This window comes from Mastigoproctus giganteus, chromosome 6 (genome assembly GCF_048544385.1).
Source record: "Mastigoproctus giganteus isolate SK-2022 chromosome 6, ASM4854438v1, whole genome shotgun sequence".
Taxonomy (NCBI): Eukaryota; Metazoa; Arthropoda; class Arachnida; order Uropygi; family Thelyphonidae; genus Mastigoproctus; species Mastigoproctus giganteus.
In genome coordinates, this window is record NC_143580.1 from 98,822,369 (window position 1) to 98,848,923 (window position 26,555).

The window sequence follows — 26,555 nt, forward strand, 5'->3', positions numbered from 1 at the left end:
CGGTGAAACACAAGTAGTCGCCCTTGACACCTCTAAGGCTACTGATCGTGTTTGGCATAAACGTCTTCTAAACAAGCTTCCATCTTATGGCTTTCCAACTGTTTTTAGTAATTGGTTATCCAGGTTTCTCTCTGATCGCTCACCGCGGGCGATACTAAATGGCTCTCTGACTTCTAACTTCTTCACTAATGCCGGTGTCCCCCAAGGTTCAGTTCTTTCCCCCACTCTTTTCCTCTTGTATATTAATCACCTTCTTCCATTGACTGGAAATCCTATCCATCATTTTGCAGATAGCACATTGCATTCCACTTTCCATTTTGAGAAACCTTGTCCTGCTCAATCAGCTACAACTTCTCGAAATTCTGCTACCAATTCCTTAAATGCCGATCTTCAGGTAATTCTACAGTGGGGCAAAGACAACTTAGTTGATTTCAACCCTTCTAAAACATAATTATAACTTCGAATAGAGCAAATTCGAATAATGTGGCCAATTCATGGGATTCATTAGTCGCACTAATCGCGACCTAGCTATATACACAGTAGACTCTCAATTTTCCAGGATAGATGGTAAAAAAATATTTCCGGTTAATCTAAAAATACAGCAAAGTCCCAGACATACGTAAAAAATACGTTCCAGGACTTCTTACATAAGTTGAGATTTTTATTTTCTTAGTCGGCACCATGATAACAGTCAAAATTAAATTTTCTGAAAAGAACTTCAGAGGGTTAAGGCAAAAGCTCACTATTATCACCCCAAGCGAGCTCACGTTTTACTAAAGCACATTTCTGGCGGTCACTGCCATAAAACAATAAAAACAATTTGTACTTGCGGGGTTATTGGACTTTTCTGTTAATGCAATCTATTATAAATGGGTAATAAACTCAATCTTATTGCATTTGCGATAATACTGATAGCTGGAATTCTGTGGGTTTTTTTACTTTATTATGGTGAAATGTGTGTCTCCTTCACTGAAATCTTCAGTCATAAAAAAAATATATAAATAACGTAACATAAGTCCGAAGCTACGTAAGTCAGGGACTTACTGTATCGAAAAATGTTCAGCAACCTACATAAAAAGTATGGTGATAGATAAAAAAACTAAACTTACCACTCATTACTCGCGTGTCTAATACGATACTTCTGTTTATTTTTTACAATGTCACATATGGTTTGCTCACTAACATTATAACGGTTCTTTAGAGATTTAACGGATGCACGTTTTCAAACTTTTGAATAATTTCAAGTTTTTGCTTAAATGAAAGCACAACTCTTGCGTTTGCCCATCATTTTCGGGATTTCTAAATAAAAAATTTTAAAAAAACTATATATAAAAAAAAATTCAACATCCCTGACATAAATAATGAAACAAAATTTGTCCTTTTGCGGTGCGATGGAACACAACAATCGACACAACACTCTTTTTTGAAACTTAGAATCTTGAAGTGTTAATCAGATCCCGGTAAATTGAGTCTGCTGTGTGTGTGTGTGTGTCCGCAAACTTTTGATTTTTGAAGGTCTTTTTTTTTTCTTTTTTTTTTTTTTTGAAGGGGTCTGTAGTATCATCCCTTTACTCTTAACTGCAATCTCCGTGGATGCTTCCCATACCAAAATGTTAGTCACTGCTAAGTGACTAACATTTTGTTGGTGGCTCTTTAATCTAGAGACTTTGAACTGGAGAAAAATCCTTAGAAAAAATCAAGTCAAGAATAATGATCCTCCCCAGTGATCCTCCTAAAAAGATGACATAGGAGCAAATCAAGGTGGCCCAGAAACCAACTGCTCTTAATGGGATGTCCTGGTCCACTAGTTAAAACTTAATTTGTACCTTCATTTTTAGTTCATCCTGAATTAATAGAAAAGGGGAAGGAAAAAAAAGAAAAAAAAAAAAAAAGAAAAAAAAAAGTGAAATATACGAAATAGATTAAAAAAAAAAAAAAAAAAAACATCATGTACAAACTATACTGGAGATACACTATCAGAAAAACACAGACAAACAAAATATAAATGCTAATAATATTAAAGAAAAGGAAGTAATCAAAAAAGTATTTTATTCCATGCAGCTTTAGAATATCCACACCATAACACCTTCCCACAATTTAATAAATAAAGTATACTTAATTATCAAAATGCTTACACTTGTGACTGTGGTTTTGATTCAGATTTCTTCCGCTTTTTGCTGGGCACATTAGAGACTACACTCATCTTAACCCACACCTCGACGTTAGGGTCACATGGGCTGAGCCTAAAAACAGTACATAATAATATTACTATTGTTGCAAAACAGTTACAATACATCAATGAAAACAAACTGCAGCTAAAATATGGGGATCAGCAGAGACTGGCCGACAGGCTTATTGGAAAATTTTAAGAAATGGAAAATGTTTCCGAGTTTACTGAAAATATATTTTTTTGATTTAATTTTAAAAATTTCATACCCTGAAAAAGTATGGGCCAAAAACAAGGCAAGATGGGCTCAACAAGATTTGTGCACTTTCATAAATGCTTACAAAAATGTCTTCAAAATTTAAATGGTATCTCTATATAACATGTATGAAGCATGATCATAAAATTCTGATGGGACAGATTTTGTATCTTGAAATTGGAGTTTTGTAGTGAGTTGCAACTTATCACATGTTCAGTAACTCATCCATTTATCAGCTGATTAATATACATACATAAATAAATCAAATATATTATTTATCCATTTATTGGCAGTCAGTTTAAATTAGTATATGTTGAATGGAAGTAAAGAAACTGAGTGTAAGTTTTATGTGGTCTGTTGCCTTTTAAAGGAAGTGATTTTACTGAGTAGCAAACAAACAAGCACCAACATTTGTTCCAATTAGAGAAATGTCCAATAGAAACCCATGAAATGCTAAAAATTGTGATCTATGTGCCACTAAAATATTGTTGAGTGTATTGCAAAGTTTAATGAGACCCAATTGGCCATTAAAGATAATGATCATTCTGGTTGCCCATCAACTTTTAAAAAACCAATGATTCAACACTCACTTTCGTGATCTGATCAGAAGTGAATAGTTATCAGTGAAGTAGATAGAGAAATTATTTCTTACAACATTTCAATCAATTTAACACAAGAATTGGAAATGCAACACATTTTTGGCAAGTTTGTTCCTTGCATCCTTCCTTAGTGATGAACAGAACAGTGTTTGCAAATCGGGATCTTCATCAATATGTTACTTTTATATCCCACTTTGTTTCTTCCATAATATAAATTTTCATCAAAACAGGTCACAATGGGTTGTGCATTTTTTACAGCAGCAATCAGGCTCAAACCTATAACCTCCTTACATTTGGCTACACTGGCTGACCACTGGACCACATCTGGCTATGGCAGGTGATAAATTGTGAGAATTGGAAACAAAAGCCCAGTGAACTCTCAGTCTGGTGTGTGGCTTATTGCAAGTTCAGTGTTTTTTTTTTTTTTTTGCTCTGTCCTCTAATGAAATTTTAATGTTAATAATAAAAGAACAGTCATTAAATTTCATATCATCAAGGCAGTTAAGATCTTATTATCTCTGATCATTAACATTGGTAAAGGGGCATGGTACAAGAAAGCAAGCTTATATAGCATCAGTCAAAAAAAAAAAAAAAAAACCGCTTTCCCATTCACTTCAAAAGTTTGTCTAGTTCAGCCTTGAATTTATTTAGGCTATCAACTTCCATAACAACAGATGGAAGTTTGCTCCAGCAATCAACTACCCGCTGGCTAAAGGCAAATTTCCGCACACCTATAACTGTCTTTCCTCAATTTGAATCAAACTCATCAAACATTAGGTTTATAATCTGAGCAAGAGAAAGAATCCCATCAGAATTGAGTCCGCTCAACCCATTCAATGCTTTATATACCTCAATAAGATCACCTTGCAGGTGCCTAGTCTCCAGACATTGCAATTTGATGAACTTGAGCCTTTCTTGGTAACAGCAACCCTTTGTTCCACTCACTAATCTTCTTGCTCTTCTCTACATCTCCAGCAGCTCAACGTCTTTCCTAAAATGAAGCCTCCAGACCTGTATACCGTACTCAAGTTGTGGGCTGACCACTGCCTTACACAAGGGGATAATCACCACCTTATCCTGCAAGCAAAATTCCTAAATATCGTTGACAAGAGTGCATTAGCTACTCTTGCAGCCTGTGTGCACTGCTCAGACAACTTCTATCTGACTGCACAATTACCCACAGATCTTTTTCATTCTACACAACTACCCTGGGTGTAGTACCACACAGTATGTATGTTACTCTGCGGTTACTGCTACCCATATACAGCACTTGTCAAATACAGTGCATTTGTCAACATTAAACTTCAGTTGCCACCTCTCAGCCCATCTGCACAACTTTTCTAGATCCGACAATAATGACAGCATACTGTCATTAACAACCCTACAAACCTTCTTATCATCTGAAACTTGAACATCAAGTCTGATATACCTTCATCATTATTGATAAATGCAGAAACAACAATGGGCCAAACACGGATTAATGTTATTAGTGTATGTTATTAGTGTTATTAATAATAATCAAGAGGGACTCCACTTGATTACTGAGTTATTAGTGTTATTAATAATCAAGGGGAACTCCATAAAGAGTCCCCACCTTGATTATTAATAACACTAATAGCAGTTCACAAAGAGCAGTGCCCATTGATTACCATTCTGTCTCTCCCACTCAACCATCCCTTTATCCATAGCAGCAACTTGCCCTTAAAGCTATACTGCTCCAACTTGTACAGTAGTCTTCCCTGAAATCCAAGTATATAATATCAAAATTATTTTTGCATCCAGTTCCTTTGTTACCACATCACAGTATCCAATCAAATCGGTCAGACAAGACTTTCCTTTAACAAACCAATGTTGTGTCTGAATTAAAAACTGCAGTCTTGTCTAGATGATCCTGTAATGCTTCTTTAACCACTGACTCCATTATTTTTCTTAGGACATAAGTTAAACTAACAGGTGTGTAAATACTCGTGTCACCTTTCAAACCCCCCCCCCCTTTGTGAATTGGGGATACATTTTGAGTCCAAGGATGCCCTCATAATCTTGGCTGAGGGCCTGCTTACTTCCTTTGCTGACTCCTTTAATATAACTTGATATATCCAATCCACCCTAGGTGCCTTTCTTATGTTTAACTTCAACAATTTCTCCTCCACTTTGCTCTCAGTTATTACAAAATCATTTCGCTCCCTGCCAGTTTGATAGACTTCTGGCATTTCTCTCTCTAAATATATCCTCATGTGTGAATGTAGATGCAAAATATTCATTCAGTTTGTCAGCCACCTGAGCAGAATCATCAAAAATCAAACCGTCAATATCAAGTATACCAGTGCTTCTTAACCATTTATCATTCACGTACCACTTCAAGCATTCTTTACTTACAGCAGACCACCGGGTAGGGTTTTTCACATCCATGAATTTTCCTGACAAATTTATAGTTTTTTCTTTTTTATTATCAGCTCATTACTTTTCTTCCAAACAGCTGTTCACTTTGACAAATCGCAAATCCACCATACCATGGAATATTATTCCCAAATCTCGGACAGTGCCCCCAAAACTTCTCTCAAGCTTCTAGATTTCATTCAGAAGAGGGCAGTTAGGTTAATTAATGACTCATCTCTAACAGAGTCTCTCCACTCTGTCTCACAGACGTTCTGTTTCTGATGCATGCCATTTCTACAGATACTCCTATGGCACTGTTCTTCTGAATTGGCTTCTATAATTCCTGCTCTCTCTCTCTCTCTCTCAAAACAGACCAAACATGTGCTGCCACCAGCCAACATCCATTTACTGTCCAACTTCAAATTCACCGAATGAACTTTTCATCTTCTTAGTTTATTCATTCAACTGCTGTTTTCTGGAACAACCTTCCTTCGTACGTATTTCCTGAAAATTACAGTCTACAGAAGTTCAAGTCTAATGTCAAGAAATATCTTCTTTCGTCTTACTAACCTCCAACCCATGCATGGTACTAAGTACTATAGGTTCTAATACCTGTCGTGTTCGGGGTTTTCATAAAAAAAAATAAATAAATAAATAAAAAATATATATATATTAAATTATGAAACAAGAGTACAACCGTATACAGTAAGTTGTAAACAAAGACTGAGCGATATATGGTGTCAATATCACAATATATTATGGGAGTGATGACCAACACGTCGATCGCGGCTTTAATTTCACTCGATCGCGACAAATTTTAAATACATATAAAAAATAGATTAATCAAAATGTAAATATTATTATTATGTGCCGCACTGCATACGCTTATTAGCATTAGTAGAGGCATATGATGAAAGACAGAAAGCTTGTGGCAGCATCAGCCAAAAAAAAAAAAAAAAAAAAACCCACTTCCACTTCACCCATTCGTTCGTTCGAATCGAAATACGTATCCAGCTGAACCTTAAATTTATTTAAGCCATGAACCTCCACAACAAGGGATGGAAGTCTGTTCCACCAACCGACCGCAGACTAAAGGCCAATTTCCGCACATCTATCCAACATCTGTCTTTCCTCAATTTGAATTTATGCCCTCTCGTTGTGATTATTCTGAGCAAGAGGAAGAATCCCATTAGCATTGAGCATGCTCAAACCATTCAAGGCTTTATACACCTCTATCAGATCACCTCGCTGGTGCCTAGTCTCCAGACACTGTAATTTGCAAAACTTAAGCCTTTCTTCCTCCATGTATAACAGTACCCCTTTGTTCCATTCAATAATCGTGTTTCCCTTTCTGTACCCCTTCCAGCAGCTCTACATCCTTCTTGAAATGAGCCCTCCAGACCTGTACTCAAGGTGTGGCCTGACCATTGCCTTATACAAGGGAATAATCACCTCCTTATCTCTGCTAGAAAAATTCCTGTATATCATTCACAAGACACCATGACCTACTCTTGCAGCCCATCTGCACTGCTCAGAGAACTTCATAACTGCCTGCACAATTACCCCCAGGTGCTTTTCATTCTCTACCACTGTCAGTGCAGTACCACAGAGTTCATACGTTGCTCTAGGATTGCTATTTTCCATATGTAGTACTTTACATTTGTCAATGTTAAACTTCATTTGTCACCTCTCAAGCCCATCTGCTCACCCTTTCCAGATCCTGTTGCAGCGGCATACTGTCAATAGTGTCCTTGACAACCCTGCTAACCTTTGTATCATCTGCAAACTTGGACATTAAGCTTGATATACCATCATCAAAAACATTTATATAAATACAGAAAACAATAATGGACCCAACACTGAACCCTGAGGGACTCCACTAATAAAGTTAGCCCACGATGAGCAGTGTCCATTGATTATCACTCTCTGTCTTCTCCCCCTCAACCAGCCCTTTATCCATAGCAGTAATTTGCCTCCAATGTCACGCCGCTCCAATTTTTGCAGCAGTCTTCCATGTACAACAGTATCAAAAGCCTTTCTAAGATCCAAGTATATAATATCAAAGTTATTCCCTGCATCCAGTTCTTTTGTGACTGCATCATAGTATCCAATCAAATTGGTCAGGCAAGACTTCCCCTTAACAAAACCATGCTGTGTCTGAGCTATAACTGAAGTCTTGTCTAGATGATCCTGCAGTGCCTCCATTAATTTTCCTGGAACAGAAGTTAAACTCGCAGGTCTATAATTACTTGTGTCGGCCTTTGATCCTCCTTTGTCAATTGAGATCAGATTTGCACATCTCCAGTCTGTGGATATCTCCCCTGAGTCCAAAGAAGCTCTCATAATTATGGCTAACAGTTTGCTTACTTCCTTTGCTGCCTCCTTTAATATAACTGGATAGATCCCATCCACCCCAGGTGCCTTTCTTGTGTTTATCTTCAACAATTTCTCCTCCACTTTACTCTCAGTTATTACAAGATTCTCTAGCTTGCTGCCAGAGTTGAATACACCTCTGGCATTCCCCTCGCTGAATAACTCCTCATGTGTGAATGTCGACGCAAAATATTCATTTAGTTTGTTAGCTACCTGAGCAGGATCATCAACAGTTGACCCATCGATATCAATTGGACCAATCTAATTCATCCCCTTCCTTCTAGAGTTTACATAAGTAAAGAACTCTTTACTGTTTTTCTTTGCATCCTTTGCCAAAGATTTCTCGTAATATCCCTTCCCCTGCCTAACCTCCTTTGTAGCTTGATTACAGATCAACTTATATCTGTCATGCGCTTCTGTGTCCCGTGTTAATTTATATGTATCCCATGCATTTTTCTTCTCAGCCATATGTCTCATTAGTTCATCTGACATAAATTTATAGCCTAAACATTGAACAATATTTCTTAGTTGGTACGTAAAGCCTAGTAGCTTCCAAGATAAGTTCTTTGAATGCTTCCCATTTTGAATTTGCTGTTGGTAACATCATCATTTGGTCCCACTGTATAGAATTTAAGTACTGTCTCAGACCATCGTAGTCGCCTTTACGAAAGCAAAATCCCTTCCCTTAAACCCTGATGGTAGTTACCTTTTTGAGTAAATCCCACTTCAGCACACTGTGATCACTGCCACCTAGTGGTTCCTTTATCTGCTGATTCTTAATGCATGAAGAATCACTACTGATAATGAAATCAAGAGTGTTACTCCCTCTAGTTGCCTCTCGAACATGCTGATGTAGAAAACAATCATCCAATAAATCCAAAAAAGCCTTGCTAGTGCGTGGGTGACCAACACACAAATTCCAGTCAATATCTGGGAAATTAAAATCCCCCATTATAAGACTCTCTGATTTACTGCCCCACTCTATTTCCCTGTACAGTTTCTTATTATACTCATCAGAGTCATTAGGCCTATAGCACACTCCTACTCTCAATTTTGATCTCCCAATGCTTATGTCACACCAAACTGACTCGACACTACATTGTCCAGCAATGTCGACTGGCTTCACTTCCTTGGATTTTATGTGTTTCGTAACTAATAGCATAACCCCTCCTCCCTTCCTATCCTGTCAATCCTTTCTGTAGACATTGTACTCCCCAAATTCCAGTTCTAGATTCCTTATATCTCTGTGACACCACGTCTCTGATATTCCAACAATATCCACCTTTAATGCTTTGAGCAATACCTCAAATTCATCAAATTTATTTACCAAACTCCTAGCATTAGTGTACATGCACATATACATGTACCTGTTTCTATTCTTAGCTACGCTAACACAACCCATGTATTTACTTGTACCACAATGACTCCCAGCAGTCTCTGAAATATCCTGCATCTTGTTTTTCAGGCTTCTGCTCATTCCAATAGAAGCAGTGCAAGAATCACTTTCACCTCTGCCAGTGGCTAATGTTAATCTATTAGTCTTTGTATCCCCCTAAGCTAGCAGTTTCCCGACCCACCTAACACTGCCTCGATAGCATCAGCAAATATTCTGGCACCCTTTCTATTTAAGTGTATCCCATCCCTGTAGGAGCAGTCTCTCCTGTTAACAAGTACAGTCCAGGCTGAAAAAAATTCTACCCCTTGGGCATTGCACAATCTTTCCAGGGCCGAATTGATCGACAAGGCTCTCATCATATACTCCCTCCTATCATGTCTGGGCAGAATTGCAGACACTTAAATTCAACCCTAATTCATGGCTTTTTTTCAACAGTGACCTGTACTTGTTAAGTAATTCTGCCTGTCTCCTACTCTTGATATCATTAGTGCCAACGTGTACAACTATCACCTATCAACGTGTATCACCTTTTGTGCCCTTAAAAGATGATATCCGATCTACAACATCATCAACCTTTGCCCCTGGAAGACATTCCCTGGTCCTGTTCCACCTATCCTTTTTACAAAGTATGTTCCCCGTTTCCCTGACAATAGAGTCACCAACAACTACTAGTTCCTGTGGGACCAGTGCATTCTGCCTTGGGGGTTGCAGCTGTGTTGCGTGATGAACAAGTGCAATCTCTGGGGTTGATGTGGGCAGCTGAGAGCTTGATGGGCCTCTCAATTCAGTTCCTTCAAGAGCATCCACCCTATCCTTCAAGCTCTCATATAGGCCCATAACAACGTTGAGTTGTTGCCTGATTTCGTTACACTCCTTGCATCGCGCACACAAAGACATCCCCCATGGCAATATCATGTCCCGTACCTGATTGTTCCACAAACATCATGCAAGCAGTGCATTTTAAAAGGCTGTGATTCAGAGGGCAACTGCCCCCCTCAGTTCTCCTCTGGGTTACAGCACTCCCATTAGCTTGAGCCTTTTGCTTTGCTGCTCTGAGTCACGATTTCGAATTATTACAAAACAGGTCGCCGTAGCCAATTGGTCCGCCCACGGGTGCATATCAGGTGGGAGTGCCTTCTACTCTATATATTAGTAACCCAGGTCAATATTCCATCATATATTTCTCTTATTACCATCCCTGTACCTATTACTTCTATTCTATGTGGCACAAGCTTTGTCAAGATGTTGCTCAGGCTATCTTGGAATGCTTTCAACATGTTTTAATTTTCAATTCAGCTTTAAAAGCTCTTTCCTCCCACCTGTTTTTTTGTCACTTCCACCATGGTTAATTACATCGAATTTCTGCCTCGTAAATTAGCACATTTCTGTGTTCGAATTGTGTTATTTTATGACTGCCTTTCTATGTTATCTAACCCGTTGTTTGATTACACTATCTGCTGTTCTCTCCACACTAAAAGCATAACCTACTAGCATTTATTTATTTATAGTCGTTAGGTGCCTTCTACTCTATATAGTAGTAACCCAGGTCTATATTCCATCATATACAGTAAATCCCCGCTATTCGCGGGGGTTACGTTCCTGAGAAATGCAGCGAAAGTTACGGCTCCCATAGTAATAAAGGGGTTCCGTTCCAAAGTATGAAATATATAAGAAAAACTAGTCTAAAATTTTGTCTATGTATGTATTATTATGTACCCTCATAATATGATTATGTACATAGACAGTACATAGTGAAATGCAAGCATATGGCATCGAAATGAAAATAAGAAACAATTTAATATTAAATGTAATATTTATTAGAAATTTCAAACAAATCTTTCAAACCAGCGCCTTTGCTAGCTAAAATACTTATCCTGCCAGTGCTATCACCAGTTTCGCTAAAGTGTTGATAAAGGAGTTCTGCCTTTTCACGAATGAGTGAACTTGACGGAATTTTATTTTGAGTTTGGTCTTCTATCCACAGATTTAAAGCTCTTTCCATTTTTTCTAATTTAACATCACAAATTGCAGAGCAAATTTTTGAAGCAATCAGCGCGTTTTCACGGACACTACAGCGGATTTTTTCATTGATCATACCGCTGACTCATTGATTTTATGTTTTGCCACTGAGAAGACACTTTCACCATTAGAAATTTTGTCTAATAACTCAATTTTATTCGCTAATGTCATCACCTTCTTTGATCTTTTCACATTTCCCTTGTTATTCATAGCCATATTTTTGTACGGGTTAGAAAGAACTTGTCCACAATAAAGTCACTTTCTTCACTTACTTCTGCAAAACAGTAGATTTATCACTTTTGTAAGCATATCAATTTATGAATTGATAAATTTATTCAAATTATAAGCATATAAATTAAAAGCAAACAACGAAACCTTCCATGACAAGCACATAACACATACTGAACAAGGATAAGTGAGAAACATCCAAGCTCGAGATTTTATCACCTCTCTCCCCCCCACCCACCGAGAACTGTTTTGACCAGGAAAGATAATTTTAGCCACGCCTATGTTTTTTCATGGCAGAAAATGTACACAGCGCTTTAAAATTCACATTTTTTTTAGGTTTCATTTTATATTAGAGGCCGCTGTAGCCTAGTGCTCAGGCGCACGGGTACATAAGTACACGTGCCTTGAGTGACCGGGGTTCAAGCTCGTGACTGCTGAATACGGTGCTGTTTCTTGTATTCTCTCTACCTTGTGAACTCCTCTGACCATTTGGTCATCCAAAAATATAAACAGAAAATTTATTTATTTTTAAATCAGCGACCGCGAATACAGATACCACAAATAGCGGGGATTTACTGTATTTCTCTTATTACCACTCCTGGTTTTTTTTTTTTTTTTTTTTTTTGTTAGTTAGTTTTTGGCACATCAGCTCCTGTGGACATAATGCGCCTCCCAAAGTTTTTGCATTTACTCTGATCCAAGCCCGAGGCGGGATTCGAACCCGCGACCTTTGTGTTGCCGGGCAGGCACTTTACCCACCCGGCCACCACTCCTGTACCTATGTGGCACAAGCTTTGTCAAGATGTTGCTTACGCTATCTTGGAATGCTTTTAACATGTATTAATTTTCAATTTAGCTTTAACAGCTATTTCCTCCTACCTGATATTCTGTCACTTTAACCATGATTAATTACGTGGAATTTCTGCCTCGTAAATTAGCACACTTCTGTGTTTGAATTGTGTTATTTTATGATTGCTTTTCTATGTTATCTAACCCGTTGGTTGACTACACTACCTGCTGTTCTCTCCACACTCCAGTTTCTCAAGAGCAATGACAAATATAAAACAAGTAATTTATCATACAAATTTACTTACAATATATAAATGGTGTTCATTTACATCTAATCTATTCATTTTTCTCATTTAATCTGTTAATACATGCTATCATTTCAATAAAATTTCTCTCAATTAACAATCTCAACAGCTTCAAACACTAAACTGATTCAATCTTAATCACTTCCTCATATTTCTCTTAATCACCAATATCAATTCTCTTCACATTAGCAGAGGCATATGATGCAAGAAAGCAAGCATATGCAGCATCAGCCAAAAAAAAAAAAAAAAAAAAAAATGCTCCCATTTCACCCCTCTGTTCGTTCCAAATACCTGTCCAGCTTAGCCTTAAATTTATTTAGGCTATCAACTTCCACAACAAAGGATGGAAGTCTGTTCCACCAACCAACTACCTGCTGGCTAAACGCAAACTTTCGAACATCTATCTTATATCTGCCTTTCCTCAATTTGAATTTATGCTCTCTTAGGTGATTATTCTGAGCATGAGGAAGAATCCAATCAGCATTGAGCATGCTCAAACCATTCAAAGCTTTATACACTTCAATCAGATCACCTTGCAGGTGCCTAGTCTCCAGACACTGTAATTTGCAAAACTTAAGCCTTCTTTCATAAGAGCAACCCTTTGTTCCATTCTCTAATCTTGTTGCCCTTCTCTGTACTCGTTCCAGCAGCTCTACATCCTTCTTAAAATAAGGCCTCCAGACCTGTATACAATACTCATGGTGTGGCCTGACCATTGTGTTATACAAGGAGATAATCACCTCCTTATCCCTGCTAGAAAAATTCCTGTATATCACTGAAGACACCATAAGCTACTCTTGCAGACTGTCTGCACTACTCAGAAAACTTCATATCTGCCTGCAGAATTATCCCCAGGTCCTTTTCATTCCCTACACTGTCAGTACAGTACCACAGAGTTGATATGTTACTCTGGGGTTACTGCTTCCATATGTATCACTTTCCATTTGTCAATGTTAAACTTCATTTGCCACCTCTCAGCCCATTTATTCAACTTTTCTAGATCCTGTTGCAGCAGCATAGTTATTAGTATCCTTAACAACCCTGCCAACCTTCATATCGTCTGCAAACTTGGAAATTAAGCCTGATATATAATGATCAATATCATTTATAAATACAGAAAACAACAATGGACCCAACACTGAACCCTGAGGGACTCCACTAATAACATTAGTCCACGATGAGCAGTGTCCATTGATTACCAGTCTCTGTCTTCTCTCCCTCAACCACCCCTTTATTCATAGCAGCAATTTGTCTCCAATGCCACACTGCTCCAATTTGTGGGGCAGTCTTCCATGTGCAACAGTATCAAAAGCTTTTCTAAGATTCAAATATATGATATGAAAGTTATTCCCTGCGTCCAGTTCCTTTGTGACCACATCATAGTTTCCAATCAAATTGGTCAGGCAAGACTTTCCCTTAACAAAACCATGCTGAGTCCGAGCTATAACTGAAGTCTTGTCTAGGTGATCCTGCAGTGCTTCTTTAACCAGTGCCTCCATTAATTTTCCTGGAACAGAAGTTAAACTAGCAAGTCTATAATTACTTGTGTCGCCCTTTGATCCTCCTTTGTGAATTGGGGTCACATTTGCACTTCTCCAGTACAATGGTACCTCCCCTGAGTCCAAGGAAGCTCTCATAATTATGGCTAACGGTTTGCTTACTTCCTTTGCTGCCTTCTTTAATATAACTGGATAGATCCCATCCACCCCAGGTGCCTTTTTTATGTTTATCTTCAAAAATTTCTCCTCCACTTTCCTCTCAGTTATTACAAAATCATCTAACTCACTGCCAGAGTTTAACTCACCTCTGGCATTCCCCTCCCTGAGTAGGATCATCATCATCATCAGTTGAACCATCAACATCCAGTGGACCAATCTGATTCAACCATTTCCTTCTAGAGTGTACATAGGTAAAGAACACTTTGCTGTTTTTCTTTGAACCCTATGCCATAGATTTCTCATAATCTGCCTTGCCTGCCTAATCTCCTTTGTGACTTGGTTACAGACCAGCTTATATCTGTCATAGGCTTCCATGTCACCCATTAATTTATATGTATCCCATGCATTTTTCTTCTCTGCCACATGTCTCATTAGTTCATCTGACATCCATTTAGGCCTAAACCATGAATAATATTTCTTAGTTGGTATGTAAAGCCTAATAGCTTCCAAGATTAATTCTTTAAATCTCTCCAATTTTGAATTTGCTGTTGGTAATATCATCAGTTGGTCTCACCATATAGAATTTAAATACTGTCTCAGACCACCGTAGTCACCTTTACAAAAGCAAAAATCTTTCCCTTTAACCCTGATGGTAGTTATCTCTGAGTAAATGCCACTTCAGCACACTGTGATCACTGCCACCTAGTGGTTCCTTTATCTGCAGATTCTTAATGCATGAAGAATCACTACCGATAATCAGATCAAGAGTATTACTCCCTCTAGTTGCCTCCTGAACATGCTGATGTAGAAAATAATCATCCAATAAATCCAGAAAAGCCTTGCTAGTGTGCGAGTGACCAACCCACAAATTCCAGTCAACATCCGGGAAATTAAAATCCACTATTATAAAACTCTGATTTACTGGCCCACTATTTTCCTGTACAGTTTTTTATTATATTCATCAGAGTAATTAGGCCTATAAATGAGGTCTGGAGGCCTCATTTCAAGAAGGATGTAGAGCTGCTGGAACGAGTACAGAGAAGGGCAACAAGATTAGTGAATGGAACAAAGGGGTGCTCTTACGAAGAAAGGCTTAAGTTTTGCAAATTACAGTGTCTGGAGACTAGGCACCAGCGAGGTGATCTGATAGAGGTGTATAAAGCCTTGAATGGTTTAAGCATGCTCAATGCTGATGGGATTATTCCTCTAGCTCAGAAAAATCACCTGAGAGGGCATAAATTCAAATTGAGGAAAGACAGATGTAGGATAGACATGCGGAAATTTGCCTTTAGCCAGTGGGTGGTTTGTTGGTGGAACAGACTTCCATCCCTTGTGGTGGAGGTTGATAGCCTAAATAAGTTTAAGGCTCAGCTGGACAGGTATTTTGAACGAACAGAGGGGTGAAGTGGAAGTGGGTTTTTTTTTTTTTTTTTTGGCTGATGCCATAAGCTTGCTTTCTTGCATCAAATGCCTCTACTAATGCTAATGCTAACACACTCCTACTCTCAACTGTTATCTCCCAGTGCTTATGTCACACCAAACTGACCAGACACTGCACTGTCCAATGATGTTGACTGGCTGCACTTCCTTAGATTTTATGTGTTTCTTAACTAATAGCATAACCCCTCCTCCCTTCCTATCCTATCTATCACTGGTGAATGGAACAAAGGGTTGCTCTTATCAAGAAAGGCTTAAGTTTTTCAGATTGCAGTATCTAGACAATAGGCAACTGCAAAGTGTTCTGATTGAGGTGTATAAGGTCTTGAATGGTTTGAGCAAGTTCAATGGTGATGGGATTGTTCCTATTGCTGCTATTAGGCATCTGAAGGGGGATAAATTGAAATTGAGGAAAGGCAGTTGTAGAACAGATGTGTGGAAATTTTCCTTTAGACAGCTAGTGGTTGATTGCTCGAACAAATTTCCATCGGTTGTTGTCGAAGTTGATAGTTTAAATAAATTCAGGGAAGAACGGGACAAAATTGTGAAGTGAATAGATGGGTGAAATGGGAAGGTTTTTTTTTGCCTGATACTGTATAAGCTTGCTTTCTTGCATAATATGCCTCCAATAATGTTAACACATGTAAGCAAACTGTAACATTAAGCCCATGAAATGCATAGCCCACTTAAAATTTTATTTGTTAAATTTCATCATAATCATTTTGTTGCAGCCATTTTTCATGCAACAAAATGCTTATGAAGTTGTTAAATCCTTTGGCAATAGTTGCCAAAAAAATAAGTTATTTTGATTTATTTTAAAATATCAAAGCAGCACATCTTACAACTAAGCATGTAGCACCCCTCTCCGAAGTAATTCAATTTGTTTATATTATGAAACTTGTTATCCTTTTGGAAATTCTTAGGCCAGTGATTCACAAATGAAAAAAAAAAAAAAAAAAAAAAAAACTGAAGATACATGTAACGTCTGGACCTGTGATTTCAATTTGAAAATACTAATCTTTGCTTTTTTTTTTCCTTAGGAGCATTTTTTCAATATTATAGCCTCAAAGAAATAATCTGACATCTAAATATGGTTCTAATCTAATTATAAACTTAACCACTGCTTCAACTCATTCTGGCACTGCTGTAATGTCAAATGACAAAGCTGGAAATTGCCATGTGAGAAGCTCCGTGGGAGAAATCTCCACATTATATTCTGCAATACATAATCATCCAACAATAGTTACTTAGTGAGGAAAAAAGATCAAGAGTGAAAACTAGCCATATTTTGAACAAAATATTTTCCATAATGTTTTATAATAAAACTTATTCAAGAAGGCTGTTTTATAATTCTCATAATGAATGGTAAAATAAAATCCGTTCTCTGGTTGTGTGTTTTCTACGTCTCAAGTTGCTTAAAATAAGAAATTTGTTCATCTTATAAAATTGAATTACACATAACACGTGAAGGGTTAAGTCTTTTTTTTTTTTATTTATTTATTTAAAATGTTACAACTATATTGAAAACCATTATAAGGCCTCTCAAACAGGCTTGCCAATGAGAAACAGACTTCTGGAAAGTAGCATTAGCATTAGTAGAGGCATTTGATGCAAGAAAGCAAGCTTATGCAGCATCAGCCAAAAAAAAAAAAAAAAAGTAACATAAATAAATAAAAATAACCACTTCCACTTCAACCCTCTGTTCGTTCGAAATACCTGTCCAGCTGAGCCTTAAACTTATTTAGGCTATCAACTTCCACGACAAGGGATGGAAGTCTGTTCCACCCACCAACCACCCGCTGGCTAAAGGCAAATTTCCGCACATCTATCCTACATCTGTCTTTCCTCAATTTGAATTTATGCCCTCTCAGGTGATTTTTCTGAGCTAGAGGAAGAATCCCATCAGCATTGAGCATGCTCAAACCATTCAAGGCTTTGTACACCTCTATCAGATCACCCCGCTGGTGCCTAGTTTCCAGACACTGTAATTTGCAAAACTTAAGCCTTTCTTCGTAAGAGAACCCCTTTGTCCCATTCACCAATCTAGTTGCCCTTCTCTGTACTCGTTCCAGCAGCTCTACATCCTTCCTGAAATGAGGCCTCCAGGCCTGTATACAGTACTCTAGGTGTGGCCTGACCATTGCCTTATACAAGGGAATAATCACCTCCTTATCCCTGCTAGAAAAATTCCTATATATCATTGACAATACACCATGAGCTACTCTTGCAGCTCGTCTGCACTGCTCAGAGAACTTCATATCTGCCTGCACCACCACCCCCAGGTCCCTTTCATTCTCTACCACTGTCAGTGTAGTACCACAGAGTTGATACGTTGCTCTGGGGTTGCTGTTTCCCATATGTAGTACTTTACATTTGTCAATGTTAAACTTCATTTGCCACCTCGAAGCCCATCTGCTCAACCTTTCCAAATCCTGTTGCAGCAGCATAGTGTCAGTAGTGTCCTTGACAACCCTGCCAACCTTCGTATCGTCTGCAAACTTGGACATTAAGCCTGATATACCATCATCAATATCATTTATAAATACAGAAAACAATAAAGGCCCCAATACTGAACCCTGAGGGACTCCACTAATAACATTAGTCCACGACGAGCAGTGTCCATTGATTACCACTCTCTGTCTTCTCCCCCTCAACCACCCCTTTATCCATAGCAGCAACTTGCCTCCAATGCCACACTGCTCCAATTTGTGCAGCAGTCTTCCATGTGCAACAGTATCAAAAGCCTTTCTAAGATCCAAGTATATAATATCAAAGTTATTCCCTGCATCCAGTTCTTTTGTGACTGCATCATAGTATCCAATCAAATTGGTCAGGCAAGACTTCCCCTTAACAAAACCATGCTGTGTCCTAGCTATAACTGAAGTCTTGTCTAGATGATCCTGCAGTGCTTCTTTCACCAGTGCCTCCATTAATTTTCCGGGAACAGAAGTTAAACTCACAGGTCTATAATTACTTTGTCAGCCTTTGATCCCCCTTTGTGAATTGGGGTCACATTTGCACATCTCCAGTCAATGGGTACCTCCCCTGAGTCCAAGGAAGCTCTCATAATTATGGCTAAGGGTTTGCTTACCTCCTTTGCTGCCTCCTTTAATATAACTGGATAGATCCCATCCACCCCAGGTGCCTTTCTTGTGTTTATCTTCAACAATTTCTCCTCCACTTTGCTCTCAGTTATTACAAGATTCTCTAGCTTACTGCTAGAGTTGAATACACCTCTGGCATTCCCCTCGCTGAATAACTCCTCATGTGTGAATGTCGATGCAAAATATTCATTTAGTTTGTTAGCTACCCGAGCAGGGTCATCAACAGTTGACCCATCGATCTCAAGTGGACCAATCTGATTCATCCCCTTCCTTCTAGAGTTTACATAAGTAAAGAACTCTTTGCTGTTTTTCTTCGCATCCCTTGCCAAGGATCTCTCGTAATCTGCCTTCGCCTGCCTAACCTCCTTTGTAACTTGGTTACAGATCAACTTGTATCTATCATAGGCGTCCGTGTCACGTGTTAATTTGTATGTATCCCATGCATTTTTCTTCTCTGCCATATGCCTCATTAGTTCATCTGACAACCATTTAGGCCTAAACCTTGAACAATATTCTTAGTTGGTATGTAAAGCCTAGTAGCTTCCACGATAAGTTCTTTGAATGCTTCCCATTTTGAATTTGCTGTTGGCAATATCATCAGTTGATCCCACTGTATAGAATTTAAATACTGTCTCAGTCCATTGTAGTCGCCTTTACGAAAGCAATACCCCTTCCCTTTACCCCTAATGGTAGTTACCTCTTTGAGTAACTCCCACTTCAGCACACTGTGATCACTGCCACCAAGTGGTTCATTTATCTGCAGATTCTTAATGCATGAAGAATCACTACTGATAATCAAATCAAGAGTATTACTCCCTCTAGTTGCCTCCCGAACATGCTGATGTAGAAAACAATCATCCAATAAATCCACAAAAGCCTTGCTACTGTGTGAGTGACCAGCCCCCAAATTCCAGTCAATATCTGGGAAATTAAAATCCCCCATTATAAGACTCTCTGATTTACTGGCCCACTCTATTTCTCCGAACAGTTTCTTATTATACTCATCAGAGTCATTAGGCCTATAGCACACTCCTACTCTCAATTTTGATCTCCCAATGCTTATGTCACACCAAACTGACTCGACACTGCACTGTCCAGCGATGTCGACTGGCTTCACTTCCTTGGATTTTATGTGTTTTTTAACTAATAGCATAACCCCTCCTCCCTTCCTATCCTTTCTGTAGACATTGTACTCCCCAAATTCCAGTTCTGCATTTCTTATATCTGTGTGACACCACGTCTCTGAAATCCCCACAATATCTGCCTTTGATGTTTTGAGCAATACCTCAAATTCATCAAATTTATTTACTAAACTCCTAGCATTGGTGTACACACAAGTATACATGCACCTGTTCTTTTTCTTAGCTACCCTAACACAACCCATGTGTTTACTTGTACCCCAATGATTCCCAGCAGTCTCTGAAATATCCTGCATCTTATTTTCCAGGCTGCGGCTCATTCCAATAGAAGCAGTGCAAGAATCACTTTCACCTCTGCCAGTGGCTACTGTTAATCTATTAGTCCTTGTATCCCCCCAATCTAGCAGTTTTCCGACCCACCTAACATTGCCTCGATAGCATCAGCAAACATTCTTGCACCCTTTCTATTTAAGTGTATCCCATCCCTGTAGAAGCAGTCTCTCCTGTTAACAAGTACTTTGACTAACAAGTAGTCAAATTGCTTAATTGTTTCTAATGAAGTGTTTTCAATGTAACTGCAATACTTTCCATAAAACTTAGTCCGGAGTAGTACAGCCACAATGAGGAAATGCACCATATGTTGAAGTAGAATAGTAGTAGGTGTCACTAAAACTTCTATTTTGTTGTTCAGAATCCTTTGGAAATGGTTCTTTAGGTCTCTGAGGTGACAAACTCAATGTTTCTTTTTGTTTAAATGTTTATGTCCACATATTAGTCTTTCACATGGTATATTAGTGTTTAATTCACTGCCATACAACAACAAAGTATAATAGCACCCCTCTCCCAAGTAATTCAATTTGTTTATATTATGAAACTTGTTATCCTTTTGAAAATTCATAGGCCAGTGATTCACAAAATAAATGTGAAAAAAAAAAAAAAAAAAAAAAAAAACTGAAGCAGCACAACATTTGTACCAGCTTTCATCCATTTCTAGATGCAAGCTAAGTTATTTGGTTAGTCATTGAGGCTTTCCAGCATATCAACTACTTTGGCCATTATGTGCTAGTTCAATCTTCAGTATTATTAGTATTTGCCCACACAATGCAAGGAAGCTGAAGGTCTCTGATGCATCAGCAAAAGACATACCAACATGTTTCCCCTCTCCCCATAGGCACTTATCAAGCAGGCTTTTAAATTTCCCCAAGCTGTCAGCCTCAACTATCCACAGAGGAAACTTATTTTAATGATTCACACCTCCTGGACAAAGGGAAACCTAAGATCCAAGTCAATAATTTTTCCCCTTAATATGAATTGCGAATGTTAATGCAGTTCTAATATCACTCAACTGAAAATTTTACCCTTATGCACTTTATTATCCTACAAGAGGGATAACAAAAAAAAAAAAAAATCAGTATAACACTTCTTAGGTGACTTAAGAGAAGTTTGTAAAAGAAAATAAAACAAAATATCCTTATAAACCTCAATTAGATTCCCTCCAAAGTGATTTTTAGTAAGCTCTGTAGCCCACATGTTTAAAGTCTTTCCTCATACTGACACCCATTTAGTCAAATCTCACAAAGCACACTGCCTGCCTTTGATCTTTTAAATGAACCTCCATGTCTTTTTCTGAGAGTGGATCCCACTGTTGGGGACAGTATTCCAAATGAAGTCTCACAATTGCCTAACAGGGTGGACTCAACTTCCATACTGCTACAATTATTCAATAAATCGTCAACAAGACACTCCTTGCTGCCTGTATTCACTAAGCAGAAATTTTTCATGTCTACTTGTATTACAATGTCCAAATCCCTTCCTACCATATTTAACTAAATCTCTTTCAATGTATAACATATTTTAGAGTTATTTCCCAAGTGTAAAACATTGCATTTTGGCAACATGTGAGAAAAATTGACCTCCTTCCCAACTTCACTATCTCTTCAACTGAAAATGCTAAATTTGTTCAAAAGAGAGGTAGCCAATTCCCTTTGTACAGTACATTAACAGTGTACAATTTGTGTGAAATAAATTGTTAAAACAGCACAGAATATTTATACAGATAAACATTAATTCATTATCATATTACATGACAGCAGTTTTACCACTTGTCAGTCATTTGGAAAGACTGCCCTCAAATCCTATTGATGGCTGGAAATATTTAAATGACTGTCACTCAAGGCTGCAGTAACCAGTATTATTTCGAGTTAAGGTCCACCACATGCTATCCCACAATTTTCACCTCAAAACATCAAACTTGCCACTAAAATAAACATAAATCAGCATATTCCTCTACTTACGTATTGGTTAGTTTAGCAATGAAATCACAACAAATGTACAGAGATTACAACCCCAAACAATATAAAATACACAACAACAAAAGTTTATATCATAAGTATAAAGCTTTGGCACATACCCTGTATGCAGAAATGTGATGTAACTAGGGTTGCCACATTTTAAAATCTAAAAATGAGGACATCGGATCTAGTATACTCCTTTTGTAATATGAAAAGGAGGTCACTAATTTTTTTCAGAAAGAAATATGGATTTTGGATCCATGACATTATTAAAAAAATTTTTTAAAACAATTCTAATTATGCAAACGATGCTTTTTTTATTACATTTTTCAGTTAGCATTTGATAAAGTCACCTTTTCCTTTCAAACAATATCATACCCACACAATAAATTATACATGTAATGTTCACTCCTGCTACTCTTTCTTACACAAGGGTACTCTTTTGTCCATGGTTCCAAGCCAACTGTATCAACATTTTTAGTACAGGCACATGATGGCTGGAAATATTTAAATGGCTGTCACTCGAGGCTGCAATAATCAGTATTATTTCAAATTCAGGTCCACCAATAAATAATAAAACATTAAGCAGAACTTCAACTAACCAATACAGTAATACTAACTGTTGATACACTTGACAGATTACAGCACATGTAAAGTGTACCAATTGCCGTAGTTCACAAAGAAAGCCCACACTTGCAGGCACAGTAAGGATACACCAATTGATCAGTACATAATCGGTAATTGGCCTAATCGGCTCCTTGGCCGATTAATCATTAATCGGCCATTACCTGCTAAATTTAAGCCAGTTAATCACTAAAGTGATTCATCAGACAGCTGTCATAAAATTAAATGGATTAAGTAAACATTTTCTGAGTTTGGCTGTTGTTATAGCCAATTTATTTTTATTAATACAGAGAATATAATAAAAAAATGCACTTAACAGGTATTTTACTCAAATTTATCAACTGTTTTAACACAGTATAAAGAAAAAATAATAAATCAGACGTAGTTTTACAGAGTAATCAAAACTGAATACCCTTAAATTGTAATGCAAAAACATCAGTTTCCCCATTTTCAGGACATTGCCTGAAACAGGCTCATACAAATTACCACCACTACTAAATATTCTTTCACTTTCAACTGATGAAACTAGTGCACTTAAATACTGTATTCCTATTAATAACAACAGTCCTTACGGCCTGCTGGGCAAACATGGAATAATTTATTGAAAGCTGTAATGTGCGTACGAAACACGATTGTGACTGCAAACCACTACCAGTGACACGAACTACCATATTTGCTCCAGAATCTTGCAGTAAGAGGAAGACTTTGCTTTTTGAGATCTTATATTCTTCAAGTGTTCACTGATCTGTATCCCTGTACGATCAAGTCATGATGTTACCAACAACAAATTCTAAATGGGAAGCATTCAAACAATTAATTTTGGAAGCTACTAAGCTTTTCATATCAATTAAGAAATATCGTTTGAGGTTTAGGACTAAATTGAGGCATGGGGCAGAGGATAAAAATGCATGGGATGCATATAAATTAATAGGTGACACAGAAATAGTAGTAGTAATAGAGGCAAACAGCTGATTGATAGATGGGAGAAATGTGTTATTATACATGGAAAGTACATAGAAAAGGATTAAAGTTCCTGTGAAGTTTCACCTTTCTAGGGCTATTATTTCTAAAAAAAAAAAAGTACAAAAATTTTTGATACCCCCCCTCGTACAAAGGTCTATCAAACACCAAAAGCTAAATAAAATTTGCATTTCACACATAAAAGGAAACTATACATGTCAATCTTCAATGTACCCCCACTACATTTAACAAACTTCCTCCAATGCTTCAACAGCATTTGGATTCCTTGGTAGAATAAGTATTAAAGCCACTTGTGCACCATCATCTTGAACTCTTCATCTTATGAAAAATTACATCATTCAATGTATCTTTTAGTGGCCAGAAAAAGACATCGTTACATTATTATTATTACTAGCCACATAGTGCAAAGAAGCCTGAGGCTTATGCTGCACCAGCTAGAAAAAAAAATTTCCAAGTTACCGAGAGAGAGAGAGAGAGAGAAGTAGAAGGGAATCACCAAGAAGAGAAGAATGATGTGAGCCCCTGGGGTTATGCAGCAGTCGTCTGGGTGAATATGGATGATGGGGTAATATAATAGACTTCATCCACTATATCTGAGTCACTGTAGAACTGGCAATTTGAAGGGCTGCAAGGACATCAAACATTTCTTTTGAATTGCAGGCTTTAAATGATTCAGAAGCACATCACAGTATTTGTCATTCATCACAGTTTGTCCTCTCCAGATAATATTACAAATCACACCTCCATTATGGCAGAATATAGTGAGTAACACTTTTTGCATTAGCATTAGCAACTTGCAGCATCTGTATAAGCTTGCTTTCTTGCATATGATGCAAGAAAGCAAGCTTATAACAGCATCACCCAAAAAAAAAACCTTCCCATTTCACCCATCCGGTCATTCCAAATGTTTGTCTAGGTCAGCCTTAAATTTATTTAAGCTATCAACTTTATTATTATTAGCCACAGGGCGCAAGGAAGCCTGAGGACTATGCTGCACCAGCCAAAAAAAAAAAATTCCTGAGCCACCCTGAGAGAGAGAGTCAAAAGTAGAAGGGAATCACCAAGAAAGAGAATGATATCTAGTTCAAGACCCTGGGTGTGCCAAGCCCATACTCACCAGATGTGAGCCCCTGGGGTGACACACAGCAGTCTGTTCCAACAATCAACTACCCGCTGGCTAAAAGCAAACTCCCGCACATCTTTTCGACAACTGTCTTTCCTCAATTTGAATCTATGCCCCTTCGCGTTCTTAATCTGAGCATGCAGAAATATCCTCAGCATTGAGCCTGCTCAAACCATTCAAGGACTTATACACCTCGATTAGATCACATCGCAGGTGCCTAGTCTCCAGATGCTGCAACTTGCAGACTTAAGTCTTTCTTCATATGCACGCCCCTTTGTTTCTCTCACCAATCTTGTTGCCCTTCTCTGTACTCGTTCTAGCAACTCTACATCCTTCTTAACATAAGGCCTCCAGACCTATATACAGTACTCAAGGGGTTGCCTTATACAAAGGGATAATCACCTCCTCGTTTCTGCTAGCAAAATTAATATATATCATTGACAAAACTCCATGACCTGCTCTGGCAGCACGTCTGCACTGCTCAGAGAACTTCAATATCTGACTGCAAAATTATCCTAGGTCTTTTTCATTCTCCACCTCCCTGAGTGTAGCACCACACAGTTGTTTGTTTCTCTTGGGTTACTGCTACCCATACTTTGCATTTATCGATGTTAAACTTCAGTTGCCACTTCTCATTAATTCATCAGACATCCATTTAGGCCAGAACCTTGAACAGTGTTTATTAGTTGGTATGAAAAGCCTAGTAGCCTCCAAGATTAAGTCTCTGAAGACTTCCCAATTAGAATTCACTGTTGGTAACATCATCAGTTGATCCCATTGCATAGAATTTAAACAGTGGTCTGAGACCACTGCAGTCACCTTTACGAAAACAAAGTAAATCCCACATCAGTCACTAGTGCTTCCTTTATCTGAAAATTCTTAATACATGAATAATCACTGATGATAATCAGATCAAGGGTATCACTCCCTCTGGTTGCCCTTCGAACATTTTGCTTTAGAAAACAATCCTCCTATAAATCCACAAAACCTTGCTAGCGTGCGAGTGACCAATCCACAAGTTCCAGTCAAAATCTGGAAAGTTAAAATCCCCCATTACAAGAACATTCTGATTTACTTGCCCATTCTATTTCTCTGCACAACTGTTCATTGTACTCTTCAGAGTCATTAGGCCTATAACATACTCCTACTCTCATTTTCCCTTTTCCAGTGTTTATGTCACACCAAACAGACTCAACATTGCACTGTCCACTTATGTCAACTGGATGCACTTCCTTAGACTTTGTGTGTTTCTAAACAGTACAACCCCTCCTCCCTTCCTACCCTGTCTGTCCTTTCTGTACACCCCAAATTCTGATTCTGCTCATATCTGTGTGACATTACGTCTCTGATATCCCAACAATATCTGCCTTTGAGGTCTTGATCAGCACTTCAATTTCTAGCATTAGTGTACATGCACTTGTTCTTACTCTTAGTTACCCTAACACATCCCATGTATTTACTTGTTCCATGATGACTCCCAGCAGCTTGCTCTCTAAGCTGCTGCTCATTACAATAGAAGCAGTGCAAGAATCACTTTCGCCTCTGCCTGCAGCTACCGTTAATCTTTTAGTCTGTGAATCCCCCCCAATCTAGCAGTTTTCCAACCACCTAACAATGCCTCGATAGCATCAGCAAATATTCTTGCACTCTTTCTATTTAAGTGTATTTATCCCTGTAGAAGCAGTCTCTC

At 38.1% G+C, this 26,555-nt stretch overlaps 1 protein-coding gene across 2 annotated transcripts in view; it reads right to left on the minus strand.

The window, feature by feature from the left end:
- LOC150084471 (uncharacterized) overlaps window positions 1-26,555 on the minus strand; it is a 1,198,120-nt gene that overhangs the window by 603,521 nt on the left and 568,044 nt on the right. For both annotated transcript variants that reach the window (XM_090376097.1, XM_090376096.1), the window contains one exon: window positions 2,136-2,243. In XM_090376097.1, coding sequence (XP_090232223.1) covers window positions 2,136-2,203 — 68 coding nt within the window. In that variant the 5' untranslated portion in view covers window positions 2,204-2,243. The remainder of the gene's footprint in view (window positions 1-2,135; window positions 2,244-26,555) is intronic.